This window comes from Emydura macquarii, unplaced genomic scaffold, assembly GCF_026122565.2.
Source record: "Emydura macquarii macquarii isolate MOO-44397 ecotype Brisbane River unplaced genomic scaffold, CSIRO-AGI_Emac_v2 contig_2897, whole genome shotgun sequence".
Taxonomy (NCBI): Eukaryota; Metazoa; Chordata; order Testudines; family Chelidae; genus Emydura; species Emydura macquarii.
This window is the reverse complement of record NW_027133034.1, coordinates 56527043-56541289: the sequence shown is the minus strand read 5'-3', so window position 1 is coordinate 56541289 and position 14247 is coordinate 56527043. Positions and strand designations below refer to the sequence as shown.

General features: G+C 49.0%; 1 protein-coding gene across 1 annotated transcript in view; it reads left to right on the top strand.

The window, feature by feature from the left end:
- Positions 1 to 14247, top strand: part of ZSWIM6 (zinc finger SWIM-type containing 6) — a 166257-nt gene that overhangs the window by 74139 nt on the left and 77871 nt on the right. Inside the window, exon 2 of the mRNA XM_067568992.1 lies at positions 237 to 593. Coding sequence (XP_067425093.1) covers positions 237 to 593 — 357 coding nt within the window. The remainder of the gene's footprint in view (positions 1 to 236; positions 594 to 14247) is intronic.

Below are 14247 nucleotides of genomic sequence, written 5' to 3'. Positions count from 1 at the left end.
CTTGTTGAAAAGCTTTTTAACTGCTTCAGTAGGTTTTACTTGGGTGTGAAAAAGGCATTTAAAAACAGTAAATAACTTATTTTGTATATGTACCTATGAAAGATAGTTCCCTTAAAAAAAATGCATTGCGTTTCTCAAAAGTAGATAATTGCTTTTCCTTGGGTTTTTAAGTACTTTGACAGTGAGATTGTAGCATTTTACTGAATAATGTAAAGTCTCCTTGTTTTCTTGCACAGGTTTCCACTTGAGTGGCACAGTGACAGATCCTGCAATGCAATCGGAGCCAGAAACAGTTTGCAAGGTAGCTATCAGCTTTGATCGTTGCAAGATTACCTCAGTGACCTGTAGCTGTGGAAACAAGGACATATTTTACTGTGCCCACGTTGTGGCACTCTCTTTATACCGGATCCGCAAGCCAGATCAGGTCAAACTGCATCTTCCCATTTCAGAGACACTCTTTCAAATGAACAGAGACCAACTACAAAAGTTTGTACAGTATTTGATCACAATGCACCACACAGAAGTTTTGCCAACAGCTCAGAAATTAGCAGATGAAATTCTTTCTCAGAATTCAGAAATCAATCAAGTCCATGGTAAGTCTAGCAACTGTTTTTCCTTATCTTCTTTTTGTTCCCCTTTATCGTTTCTTCAACTTTTTTTAAGTATGGAGTTGAGAAAATCAGTAATGTATGTAAATGTGGATCATATTCTTCCAAAGCGTTGCTTTAAGATGGCTTGAAAATAAGCCTGCTAGTTTGCAAGAGAAACTATATATAAGCAATAAGAGTGATCTATATTGTAATATCTTATAACTCAATTGGTTTAGCAATGTCGTCTGATCCATATTATAATTATATATTTGTTCCAAAAAAGATGTTCGCTCTTCTTTCTACAGCCATTTTATTCAAAATACCTATTTTGTGGTAAACTTACCAAATACATATTTTCATATTTTCTATTTATAGTTAATCTTTGAAATTCTGCTTATTGGTAGCTTCATTTCTAAGGCACTAGTGGAAGAAGCAGAAAAACAAATACAGTTAGTACTATTTTTTCTTTCATTAAATTACGTTTTCTATGATCCTTTTGTTGGGTTTTGTTCTGCATTAGAGTCAGGACAGGAAATGGGAAAGGATAGTATATTAAAAATATACTGCCAATTGGCAAAAAACTGTTCTAGCATGACCATTGCAGTAACATTAGGTGCAGTTTTTCAGTAGGGGAGGATATTTGACTGACTTTGTTCACTAAAATGCCTCTTGTTTTTGTTCTACTGTAGTGCCCAGTGTGTATTAAGGACTTTCCAAACATTTAAGAGGATTGGTCACTGCTCATAGGAGCTTGCACTCAAAAGAGAAACAAGTACACAAATGTCAGAGGAAAAGAAATAACAATAGGCAATTTGTATATACAAATCAACTTGATTCACTGTAGGCAGTACTGTAGGCATTCACTGTAGGCAGTACAGCACAAATGGAGCTTTCAGGTGGACCTAAATGCTGGTATGGGAGGACCTTCCAGATGAGTTTTAGAAATCCCCTATTGCTTATAAAGAGTCACATAGAAGACAGCACTGAGTTGGTTGTTGGACGAGGGTACTATCATTGGTGTCATCTGGAGTCCTTGAATTTCCTCTTCCTTTCTGTTATGTAGCTTTTTTTTTTTTAAACGAGATGTCTGTGGTTTTGCATACCATTGACCATAGAATCACAGAAATGTAGGACCAGAAGTGACCTAATCCAGTCCTCTTCACTGAGGCAGGACGCAGGGAATGTCTATGTTTAAAATGCTACAGTGGCACAGCTGTGCCACTAGTGCCTCAGCGTAAACGCTACCTGTGCTGATAGGCGCAATTCTCCTGTCAGCATAGGTATTCCACCTCCCCAAGAGGTGATAGCTAGATGAACAGAAGAATTCTTCCATTGACCTAATGCTGTTTACCCAGGGACTTAGGTAAGCTTAACTACGCCACTTGGGAAGTGGATTTTTCACATTTCTGAGCGACATAATTATACCTGTATAATTTTCTTGTGTAGACCAGGCCTGTGTATTACCTAGACCATCCCTGACAGGTGTTTGTCTAACCTGTTCTTAAAATCTTCCAATGATGAAGATTCCACAACCTCCTCGGATAATTTTGTTCCAGTTCTTACCTGCCCTTACAGTTAGGAAGTTCTTCCTAATGTGTAACCTAAATCTCCCTTGCTGCAATTTAAACTCATTACTCCTTGTCCCATCTTCAGTGGTTAAGGTGAACAATTTATGCCCTTCCTCTTTATAACAACCTTTTATGTTCTTGAAGACTATTATATCCCCCTCAGTCGTCTTCTTCAGACTAAATAAACCCAGTTTTTTCAGTCTTTCCTCGTAGGTCATTTTTGTTGCTCTCCTCTGGACTTTCTCCAGATTGTCCACATCTTTCCCAGAACAAGGCCAGTTGAGGCCTTATCAGTGCTGAGTAGAGTGGAAAAATTACTTCTGGTGTCTTGCTTACAACACTTCTGTTAATATGCTCCAAAATGATGTTCACTTTCTTTGCAACAGTGTTACATTGTTGACTCTCATTTAGTTTGTGATCCACTATAACCCCCAGATTCTTTTCTGCGGTACTCCCTCGTTGGCAGTTATTTCCCATCTTCTATTTGAGGAATTGATTATTCCTTCCTAGGAATAATACTTTGTTTTTGTCCTTACTGAATTTCATCCTAGTAATTTCAGGCCATTTCTCCAGTTTGTCAAAAATCATATTGAATTCTAATCCTATCTTCTAAAACACTTGCAACCATTCACAGCTTGATATTTCTGCAGACTTTAAAAGTGCACTCTCTCTGTCATTATCCAAATGATTTATGAAGATATTGAATAGAACGGGACCCAGGACAGATCCCCCTGGGACCCCACTTAATATGCCCTTCCTGCTTGATTGTGAACCACTGGTAACTACTCTGAGTACAGTTTTCCAACCAGTTCTGCACCCACCTTATAGTAGGTTTGTCTAGGCTATATTACTCTAGTTTGTTTTTGAGAAGATCATGTGAGATGGTATCAAAACCCTTACTAAAGTCAAGATATATCACATCTGCTGCTTCCTCCCCAGTCCTCCATCTACCAGGCTTTTTACTCAGTCAAAGAAGGGTGTTAGGCTGGTTTGACAAGATTTGTTCTTGACAAATACATGTGGACTGTTACTTATCGTCTTTATTATCTTCTAGGTGCTCAAAAATTGATTTGTTTATTTGCTCCATAATCTTTCTGGGTACCAAAGTTAAGACAACTGGTCTAAGATTTTCTGGGTTGTCCTTATTCTCCTTTTTATAGATAGCTACTATATATGACCTGTCCTGGAATTTCTCCTGTCCTCCACAAGTTCTCAAAGATGATTGCTAATAGCTCAGATCTCTTCATCCAGTTCCTTAAGTATTCTAGGATGTATTTAGTCAGGTCCTGCTGACTTGAAGACATCTAACTTGTCTAAGTTAATTCTTAACTTGTTCTTTTCCTATTTTAGCCTCACAATATTAGTTGTCCAATCACAGGTAATGTTTTTTTTGATGAAAACAAACAAAAAGGTATTTAACGGTTCAGCCATTGCTGCGTTTTCCCTTATTGAGCAATGGGCCTACCCTGTCTTTGGTCTCCCTCTTGTTTCTCATGTATTTGTAAAATATTTTCTTGTTACCCTTTATGTCCCTAGCTAGTTTTAATCTTGTGGTTTTTGCCTTGGCCTTTCTAATTTTGCCCCGACATGCTTGTGTGTGTTGGATTTTTTTTTTTTTTTTTTAATTCATCCTTCATAATTTGACCTAGTTTTCACTTTTTGTCTGACTGTTTTTTATCTTTCTGGGCATTGAAGATCTCTTGGTTAAGTCAATGTGATCTCTTGCCATACTTCCTATCTTTCCTTTGGGATAGTTTGCCCTCGTGCCCTTAAAAATGTGTCTCTAAAAAACTGTCAATTCTTCTGAACTTGTTTTTCCCTTGATACTTGCTTCCTATCAAATCTGTGAGTTTCTTAACGTCTGCTTTCTTGAAGTCCATTGTCCTTATTCTGCTGTTTTTCCTCCTACCATTCTTATAATCATGAAACTCTATCATGTCAGGATCACTTTTTCTCAAGTTGCCTTCCACCTTCAAATTCTCAACCAGTTCCTCCCCATTTGTGAGAATCAAATCTAGAACAGCCTCTCTGTTTCTTTCTCCATTTTCTGAAATAAAAAGTTGTCCAAGAACAAGTTGTCATTCCAAGAACTTGTTGGGTAATCTGAACACTCCTGTGTTTTCCCAATAGATATCTAGGTAGTTGAAGTCCCCCATCACCACCAAGTCCAGTATTTTGGATGATTTTGCTTAAAAAGGTCTCATCCACCTCTTCTTTCTGGTTAGGTGGTCTGTAGTAGACACCTACTATGACATCACCCTCCCCCCATTTTTTTTTAAACCTCTTTTACCCTTACCCAGAGACTTTCAACAAGTCTGCTTCCCAGTTCTAGCTCAACTTCAGTGCAAGTGTATACATCTTTGATATAAAAGGCAACACCTCCTTCCTTTTTTTATCTGTTCTTCCTGAAGAAGGTGTACCTTCTGTACCAATATTCCAGTCATGTGAAATATCTCACCAAGTTTCTGTGATGTCAGTTATGTCATAAGTGTGATCATTCACTGGTATTTCTAATTCTTGCGGTTTATTCCCCATAATACTTGCATTAGTATTCAGACATCTAAGATGTTCATTAGATTTCCAACTCTATATTCTCTCTTCGAGAGTTGCTCATATGCATTCCATGTAGGTGAGTGCGCGCCCCGTGCACGAGCCTGCGGAAAACTTTTCTGCCCTAGCAACCCAGCGGTCGGTCTCGGCGCCCCCTGGAGTGGCGCGCGCATAGCGCGGTATATAGGGCGCCACCGACCGCGCGGGTCCCCAGTTCCTTCTTTCCGCCCGTGACGGTCAGTGGAACGTCTGCCCCTTGCCTCTTCAGCAAGTAGCAACCTCTTTAGTATTGTAGACAAGTTCTTTATTGTTTTTATAGTATATAGTTAGTGTAAAATAAGATAGTGTATATAGTTAGCCCTTAAGGGGCTCCCTTAGGAGCCATGCCCGGCTCCACCGGGTTTAAATCTTGTGCGGCTTGCGGTAAGGTGTTCTCCGTCAGCGACCCCCATGATCGCTGCCTTCGGTGCCTCGGAGAACAACACCGCAAGGACAAGTGCCGCATATGCAAGGCATTCAAGCCGCGCACTCAGAAAGATAGAGACGCTCGCCTCCGGGCGATCTTGATGGAGACGGCACTTCGTCCCGACTCGGAGCCGTCCAGATCACCCGCGGCACCGAGCGTCTCGTCGACACGAAGTGAACCATCGGCACCGACAGCGACACCATCGGTACCGCCCAAGCCGGCACCGAAGAAAAGAAAACGGCCAACGGCCGTATCTATGGACTCCCCCCTGCGACCGGTACAGCAGGGGGTGATACAGGAGATGCCCCAGCCACGTGCCGTTGAAATTGTCCCGGCACCGGCATCTCCTCGTAGAGAGCCTCCCCCGACCCCGGGGGGTGGGGGAGCGCCTCTACAGGGGCCGTCGACGCCGGAGGCGTTTACAGCGGCACGAGCCCTCATGGCCTTGCCTACGCCTCCGTCCCCCCCTCGGCTGAGGGCATCAGGGACAGCGTCTCGGGGTAAGCCCGCGCTGGGCTACTCCGGTGGGAGGTCGAGACAGGACTCGGTGTCTCCCCCCAGACGGTCGGGGAGAGGGAGAGCAACATCCTCCTCCCCCTGCTCCGACCGTGAGTCGTCGAGCTCCTCCAAGGCACGGCACCGTGGGTGCTCTGGAGGTTCCCAGGAGAGCTCCGCGTCCGATATAAGAGCTTCGGAGCCCTGGCACCGCTCAACACGGCGGGAAAAGACCTGGACGTCGGAGCCACGGCACCGCTCCCGCTCATCTTCGGGCTCTCGGCACCGCTCTTCACCAGCTCCGGTGCCGAGACAGGCTACAGATCGTTCCCGATCATCGGAGCGCAGTCCGGTGCGGATCCCGGCGCCCCAACCACGGCACCGGTTTCGATCCCCGGCAACATGTGAAGAGAGGCAACGGGACACTCCACGCCGGGCCCGTTCGCGTTCCCGAACCCATCCCGCTGTTCGTCACGCGACGCCCCTTCTTCAAGGGCACCGAGGGTCCGAGAGCGGTACCGACGCGATTCAACTAGTCCGGTACGCTCGAAGGCATCAGGGCAGACATCTCGGCACTACCACAGTTCCCGATCCCCGGTACCGAGAGACACCACACGGTACCAGACTAGATCGAGGTCGCCAGCTCCCTCTCCGACGCGGCGTGCGGCACCGAGACAGGACGCGGCGCACCAAGGGCGTTCTGAGGGCTCGTTACCGAGGGAAAGCCGGTACCATCAACGCACGCAGCCCCTCTCTCGCAGCCCGGCGCACCGCCATCGCCGGGAAATCTCCAGATCTCGCTCCCGTAGCCCCAAGCGAGCCTCGGCACTGGGCGCCTCGGCACCGGACGCCTCTCCGGTACCGCAGCTTACCACGGGGAAACGGCGCTCGAGAAGCCCTAGGGGCCACGCCGGCAAACGCCGCTATAAATCGCGGAGGTACTCCTCCTCATCCAGCACGTCTCCCCGATGCAGCAAGCGCCACCACCGCTCTCCTGTATCGCGTAGCCCATCTCCATCTAAGGGGCAACGCAAAAGGAGGCGGAGATCTCCAAGCCCGGCTCATCCATCTATACCACCTTACCCGGCACCGGGCCCGGTACCGGCATGGGGGCAGGTCCCATGGCAGTGGCCTTATTGGGGACCCTGGCCATCTCAGACAATTCAAGGGACAGGGTCACTCCCCTCCTCCTCAAAACCTCAGCCACCTCCCCCACCCCAGGGCGCACCGCAGGAGGAGCGCCCCCAAGAGGAGGAACAGTCGTCGGAGTACGAGTCCGACCCTCTGGAGGGGCCAGTCCTCCTCCTCTTCCCCCCCTGATACAACATCCAGGGACCAGAGGACCCCCTTGCCTGATTTTAAGGCGCATCAGGAACTCCTTAAGAGGCTGGCGGAGAACCTTAAAATAGACCTTAAGGAGCTCTCGGAGGAGGAGGACCCCATATTTGGTACCCCGGCCTCTGTGGGCCCATCTAGAGTCACGCTCCCAGTACATGACCGGGTGCTCAAACTGGTTAGGCCTATCTGGGAGACTCCTGCCTCGGTGGCTCCAACATCGAAAACCGCGGAGCGAAAGTACTATGTACCGCAGCAAGGGTTCGAGTACCTTTACAATCACCCAGCCCCGGGCACCTTAGTGGTAGACGCCGTTAATCAGAGGGAGCGGCAGGGCGCCCAGGCTAATACTCCCAAGAATAAGGAGTACAAAAAATTGGACCTTTTTGGGAGAAAGGTGTACTCGACCGCTGCTCTTCAGCTCCGCATAGCAAACCACCAGGCACTTTTGGGGTGCTATAATCTGAACCTTTGGGCTTTGCTCCAGCGGTTTACGTCGGCCCTTCCTCAAGATCTTGCACTGGACTTTACCACTGTGCTTCAGGAAGGGTCAACGGTAGGGGGCGCTACACTGCAGTCTGCCAGCGACGCGACCGATGCGGCAGGTAGGGCCATGGCGTCCGGCATAGTGATGCGCCGGTCGTCCTGGCTACAGTCCTCTGGCCTCACGAATGAGGTACAACAGGCCATTCAAGATCTGCCTTTTGAGGGCACAGGCCTGTTCTCGGACAAGACGGACAGTAAACTGCATGCCCTAAAAGACTCTAGGGCTACTTTGAGATCATTGGGGTTGTATGTACCGCAAGCGACGAGGCGCCAGGGTAAACAACAGCCCCAGAGGCAGCAGCAATCCGCTCCTAGGCTGCCCCCCGCCAGCCTCAACCTAGGAGAACCGGGGACCGTTTCAGGCAAAACAACCGCCGAAATCGCTCCGGGCCAGCCAAGGGCTCCCAATCAGGCCCGCGCAAGAACGGCAAGCGCCCTTTTTGACGAGACGCTCGGGAGCGGCACCTCTGCCATTCCAACGGCCCCCGTGGTCGACCAGGATCTCACCCTACCCTTCAAAGACAGGCTTCGCCCTTTCCTCCGAGAGTGGCAGGGCATAACCTCAGACCGCTGGGTGTTAAGTGTGGTGCGGAGGGGTTATGCCTTACAGCTCTCGGCTTTCCCACCGGACTCTCCCCCTACCCCGTCCCTCTTCAGGGACCCCTCTCACGAGCAACTCCTCCTTCAGGAGGTCCGCTCCCTGCTCCGCCTAGGGGCAGTAGAGGAAGTCCCACCTATGGAAAGGGGCAGGGGGTTTTATTCCCGGTATTTCCTTATTCCCAAGGCAAAGGGGGCCTCCGGCCCATTCCGGACCTCCGCCGCCTCAACAGGTTCATCAGGCGGCTCAAGTTCCACATGGTCTCCCTAGCCTCCATCATTCCCACACTGGATCCTGGGGATTGGTATGCCGCTCTCGACTTGAAAGACGCATATTTTCACGTGTCTATTCTCCCTGGCCACAGACGTTTCCTACGGTTCATGGTAGCTGGTGGCCACTACCAATTTGCAGCCCTCCCCTTTGGCCTTTCCTCAGCGCCCAGGGTCTTCACCAAGTGCATAGCGGTGGTGGCGGCCTATCTGAGGCGCAAAGGGGTCCAAATCTTCCCCTACCTAGACAATTGGTTACTTCGGGGGAGGTCCAGACTCCATGTAACAAACAGTTTAGCCCTAACGTGCGCAACATGCAACAGACTGGGACTGCTCATAAACGAGCAGAAATCCACGCTGACCCCAGTACAGCGCATAGAATTTATTGGGGCCACCCTAGATGCAGTACAGGCCAGGGCCTTCCTTCCACTACCTCGTTTCCAAGCTATGACAGCCATTATACTCGAGCTACAGACATTCCCCACAACAACAGCCAGGCGCTGCCTTCAGCTGTTGGGTCACATGGCGGCATGCACATATGTGGTAAGGTTGGCTCGCCTCAGACTCAGGCCTCTGCAGGGCTGGTTAGCGTCAGTTTATGCCCCAGCCAGACACTCTCTGGGCAAGGTGGTCACTGTCCCACCCCAGGTCCTAGCGTCCCTGAACTGGTGGACAGACCAGAGACAAGTAATGGAAGGAGTTCCATTTGCAGACATGGTCCCCTCTGTAACATTGATCACAGATGCCTCCGACATCGGATGGGGGGCCCACATTACCCACAACCTGAGTACTCAAGGTCAGTGGTCAATGCAAGACAGATTGCTCCATATAAACATTCGGGAGCTTCGAGCAGTCCTTCTAGCCTGCAAGGTTTTTCTCCGCTTTCTCAAGGGGCGGGTGGTACAAGTCCTTACGGACAACACCGCCACGATGTTCTACATCTACAAACGGGGGGGGCGCGCTCCTCGACCTTGTGCCACGAGGCGCTGCAGTTATGGGACCTTGCGGTGAGAAACGACTTCCACTTGGTGGCATCTCACCTCCCAGGGGTGAGGAACGACGAGGCAGACCGCCTCAGCAGGTCGTTCTTACCCCGCCACGAATGGTCGCTTCATGGGGAGGTTACAGCGTTTCTCTTCCGCAAGTGGGGAGTTCCCCATCTGGACCTCTTTGCCACGCTACAGAACAGGAAATGCCTGCTATTTTGCTCCCTGTGCGGGCGCGAACAGAACTCCATTTCGGACGCGTTCCTGATAGACTGGTCTGGGCCACTTCTCTATGCGTTTCCACCGATTCCACTGCTCCCCAAGGTGCTCTTGAAAGTCAAGAGGGACAGAGCGGACATCATCCTGATCGCACCGGCATGGCCGAGACAGCACTGGTACAGTATGCTGCTCGACCTCTCCATCGCCACACCGATCCCGCTCCCGAGACGATACGATCTCCTCTCCCAGGAACAGGGTCGCCTGCTCCACCCAGACCTAGACTCCCTCCACCTGACGGCATGGAGGCTCCATGGCTAACGGAAGGAGAGAGGGCTTGTTCCGCACAAGTCCAAAGCGTCCTGCTGGGGAGCAGGAAACCTTCCACCCAGGTGGTATACCGGGCAAAGTGGAAACGCTTCACTTATTGGGCACAGACACGTGGCATTTTGCCTCTGGACTCAACTATTCAGGCCATCTTAGACTATCTCCTACATCTAAAGATGCAGGGCCTTGCCCTGGCCTCCCTCAGGGTGCATCTGGCGGCCATCTCGGCCTTCCATTGCCCAGTGGAGGGGAGGTCTATATTCTCTCACCCGATGTCCATCAGGTTTCTCAAGGGAATAGAGAGGTTGTTCCCACAAGTTCGTGAACCTTTGCCTCTCTGGGACTTAAATCTAGTCCTCACTATCCTCACAGGTCCCCCATTCGAGCCCATGGCTACATGCCCGCTTCTGGTCCTGTCATGGAAGGTAGCCTTCCTGGTAGCCATTACATCGACTAGGAGGGTCTCCGAGCTAAGAGCCCTAACCTCAGACCCTCCTTACACGGTGTTTTATAAAGATAAAGTGCGACTGAGACCCCACCCGGCCTTCCTGCCTAAGGTGGTGTCCCAGTTTCATTATAACCAGGATATCTTCCTCCCTGTGTTCTTTCCCAAACCACACGGATCGGAGGAGGAGCGGAGATGGCACTCACTGGACGTCAGGCGAGCCGTAGCTTTCTACATAGACCGGACCAGGCCGTTCCGGAAGTCCACACAGCTCTTCGTCGCAGTGGCGGACCGTATGAAAGGCTCACCTGTCTCCACCCAGTGCATCTCCTCCTGGATCACCACCTGCATCCGCACCTGCTATGAGATGGTGAAGGTACCACTCCCGGGACCGATTAAAGCGCACTCAACCAGAGCCCAAGCCACCTCGGCGGCTTTTCTGGAACGAGTGCCCCTACAGGATATCTGCAGAGCTGCAACCTGGTCATCGGTCCATATCTTCACCTCCCATTATGCCATAGTACAACAAGCAAGAGAAGACGCAGCAGTTGGCAGAGCCGTACTGAGAAGGGCTTCGCGCCACTGACTCCTTCCCACCACCAAAGGTATGGCTATATAATCACCTACATGGAATGCATATGAGCAACTCTCGAAGAGAGAAAACAGGGTTACTTACCAGTAACTGTTGTTCTTCGAGATGTGTTGCTCATATCCATTCCAAACCCACCCTCCGTCCCCGCTGTCGGAGTCGGCAGAAAGAAGGGACTGGGGACCCGCGCGGTCAGTGGCGCCCTATATACCGCGCTATGCGCGCGCCACTCCAGGGGGCACCGAGACCGACCGCTGGGTTGCTAGGGCAGAAAAGTTTTCCGCAGGCTCGTGCACGGGGCGCGCACTCACCTACATGGAATGGATATGAGCAACACATCTCGAAGAACAACAGTTACTGGTAAGTAACCCTGTTTTCCTCCTTGTCTGTTCTTTATCCCTTCTGTGATGGCCCATGTTTCCCCCAGATTCCTACCCTTCACCCAAGTCTCCATGTTTTTGGACTTACCTGTGGGCTTTTGTCTCCTGCCCCATTGAACCTAGTTTAAAGCCCGCTTCAGTAGGTTAGCCAGTTGGTATCCAAAGATACCCTTCCCCTTCCTTGATAGGTGGATCCATCTCTGCTCAGCAGTCCTTGTCAGAACAGCATCCTGTGGTCAAGGAAGCTGAAGCTCTCCTGGTGGCACTACCCGTACAGCCATGCATTCACGTCCAGGTTGTATCTGTCTCTGCCTGGGTCCCTACCCCTGACCAGAAGAATTGATGAGGACACACCTGCACCCCTGAAACTCTTTCACTTTTCCACTGGTCCCTACTACCAACTGGGAAGCGGGCAGGTGGGCTTCAGCTCCCAATGTGCAGCCATCATAAATTTGGGGGGGCAATGCCCCTCATGTCCCTTCCCCCGAACTCCACCCATGATTCCCTGGGTGAATGGATGCCCCTCAACCTAGCCATCATCTCCTGTAGCTCTCCCACATGCTTCCTGAGAGATTGTAGCAGTAGAAACCTCTCACAGTGGATGGTCTACCCAGCCTGGTTTTCCGTGTTGGGGAAACACAGGCCACAGTCTCTGCAAATCCACACCAGGACCTGGGTAGAGGCATCCATGGTCAGATTCTGTGTCTGAACGCAGATGGAAGTGGAGGAGCCAAGAGCAGTATTGGCATTGGCAATGCTGCCTTTCTGTACCATGCTAATTTTTATTCTTCTCCCTCCTACAAACTCCCTCTCAGAATTCTCTGTTCACTAGCTCCCCTTGGTCACTCAGCCTTGCTTTTAAGTCATTCTCTCCTAAATCAGCCCTGGACCCTCATTAACACACAAGGGCAGGGTGATCATAAGGATGATCAAAGAAAAGGAGGCTAGAGCCTTGCTAGTGCTCACTCCTGCAGCAGGTAGGAGACCTCTGGCCACCACTTTTAACACGGTCCCCTAACACATAATCCCCAACAGATCACACTACAAACTTTAAGGAAGTCAAAAGAAAACCCAAACAAACACACAAGCTCACCACTCACCCCAATAATTAGTGTTTTTGTTCCTTTTGCAGCAGCGGATTTCCCTCTGACTCCCCTGTTTGCATAACAACAAACCAAAAAGGTTTGTTGACTCCCTTGTAAACCCTGGCTAGGGTAGATGGAATATTTCTGCAGTCTTTCTTTGCTTGCCTTTCAGAGAGGATGAGTTGAATAATTGTTCATCTGCTCCAAATTTTGTCTCACACAGTATTTGGTGGATTTGTGTTTTGCCTCCTCTCTCTGTTTAGAATGTGGATGGGAGAGGCTGCTGGGTGAATTAGTGAAGTGATTTGGGTCTCAGTGCCATCAGTATATGGGTGAAAAACTGCTCTTTCTTCCTCTTTAAACCCAAATGGTATGTCTGTTCTTCAACTGCCTGGCTGAAACTCAGTCCAGGCAAGACTAAGATAATGCTGGTAGGACAGAGGAAGTAACAGTAATATGGTGTGGAAATCAGCTGCCCCTGAAAAACAGGTTGTGAGGGGATGCTCAGCCTTTGTCATTGATGTCTGCACTTTGATGTGATTGGATCACACACTATTTCAGGATTCTCAAGTGGCATTAGTAGCCAAAAGCAGACTTTAGTCCATCTGATAAAAATATTGTGACCATTTCTGTGATATGGACCTTGCTACAATTCTCCATGTCCTTGATTACCTCAAAACTGGATTGCTGTGGGGCACTATGCATGAGGTTGGCATTGATTTTCAGGTGATCTTCTTGGTTGAGGCAACTGTAGACAAAACATCAGTCTTCTGAAGTCTCCCCTAGCTCCCTATTACCTTTAGGTTGCATTTCAAGGTGCTGATGCTGATCCAGAAAGCTGAATGTGATTTGGATCTTGGCTATAATAGAGACTGTTCCTCCTTTTTTTTCCTATACCATCGCAAAGGTAGAAATAGCTGGAACACTCCTGCTAAAAATCTTTATATTTGAATGGTTTGGAGTAGAACAGTCGTAGGTGATGGATTCTCAGTTTTGAAATTAGTTTCAGGTGGCATGATGCAATCAATCTGAATTTCAGGGCAGGCTGTAAGACCTAACTATTTTCTTGAGCTTTTGAGTAGTGATAGAAGGGTGATTGAGGTTTAGGGCATGAGTGTATGTTGTTGTTAATCATTTATCAGTGTAAATTTTCATTATGGTATGTGCCCAAGTGTAGCGATAGGTTTCGTTTTTACTTATACAAGATTACAGTCAACTAACTAATCCCATTCTTTCTTTTCATTATCCTGTCTGTTATGCTAACTTTGCTGAGACTGGAAAAGTAACTTCTTTGAGTGCTTGCTCAGGTCATTCCATGCTAGATGTGTGTGCATGCCACATGCACAAGTGCTGAAGATTTTTTACTTTGGTGGTATCCGTAGGGCTGGCTCTAGTGCCCTCCACAGTGGCACACACATGTGCTGCTATAAGGGTGCTGCCAGCCCTGCCTCCCTCTTAGTTCTTTCTTACCGCCATTGATGGTGCTGGAATGTCCTTGCCTTGGCAAGCCTTTAACCAGTGGTTGTTTGTGTAGTAATGTAAATAGGCGTTAATCAAGTTCATTTAGTTAGAGTTAGTAGTTTAAGTGTAATTTATTCACGGGGACTTAGCCCCAGGGTCGGGACATGTCCCGGTCCCTGGGCTTTAAACCATGCACTTCTTGTTTTAAAAAAACAAACAAACCATGCCCATGAACGACTCTTAGCAGAGCTGCTTGAAGTGCGAGGGTGAAACCCACATTCAGGACAAGTACAGGATCTGCAAGAATTGAGATCCTGCCCAAAAAAGGATTGGGACATCAG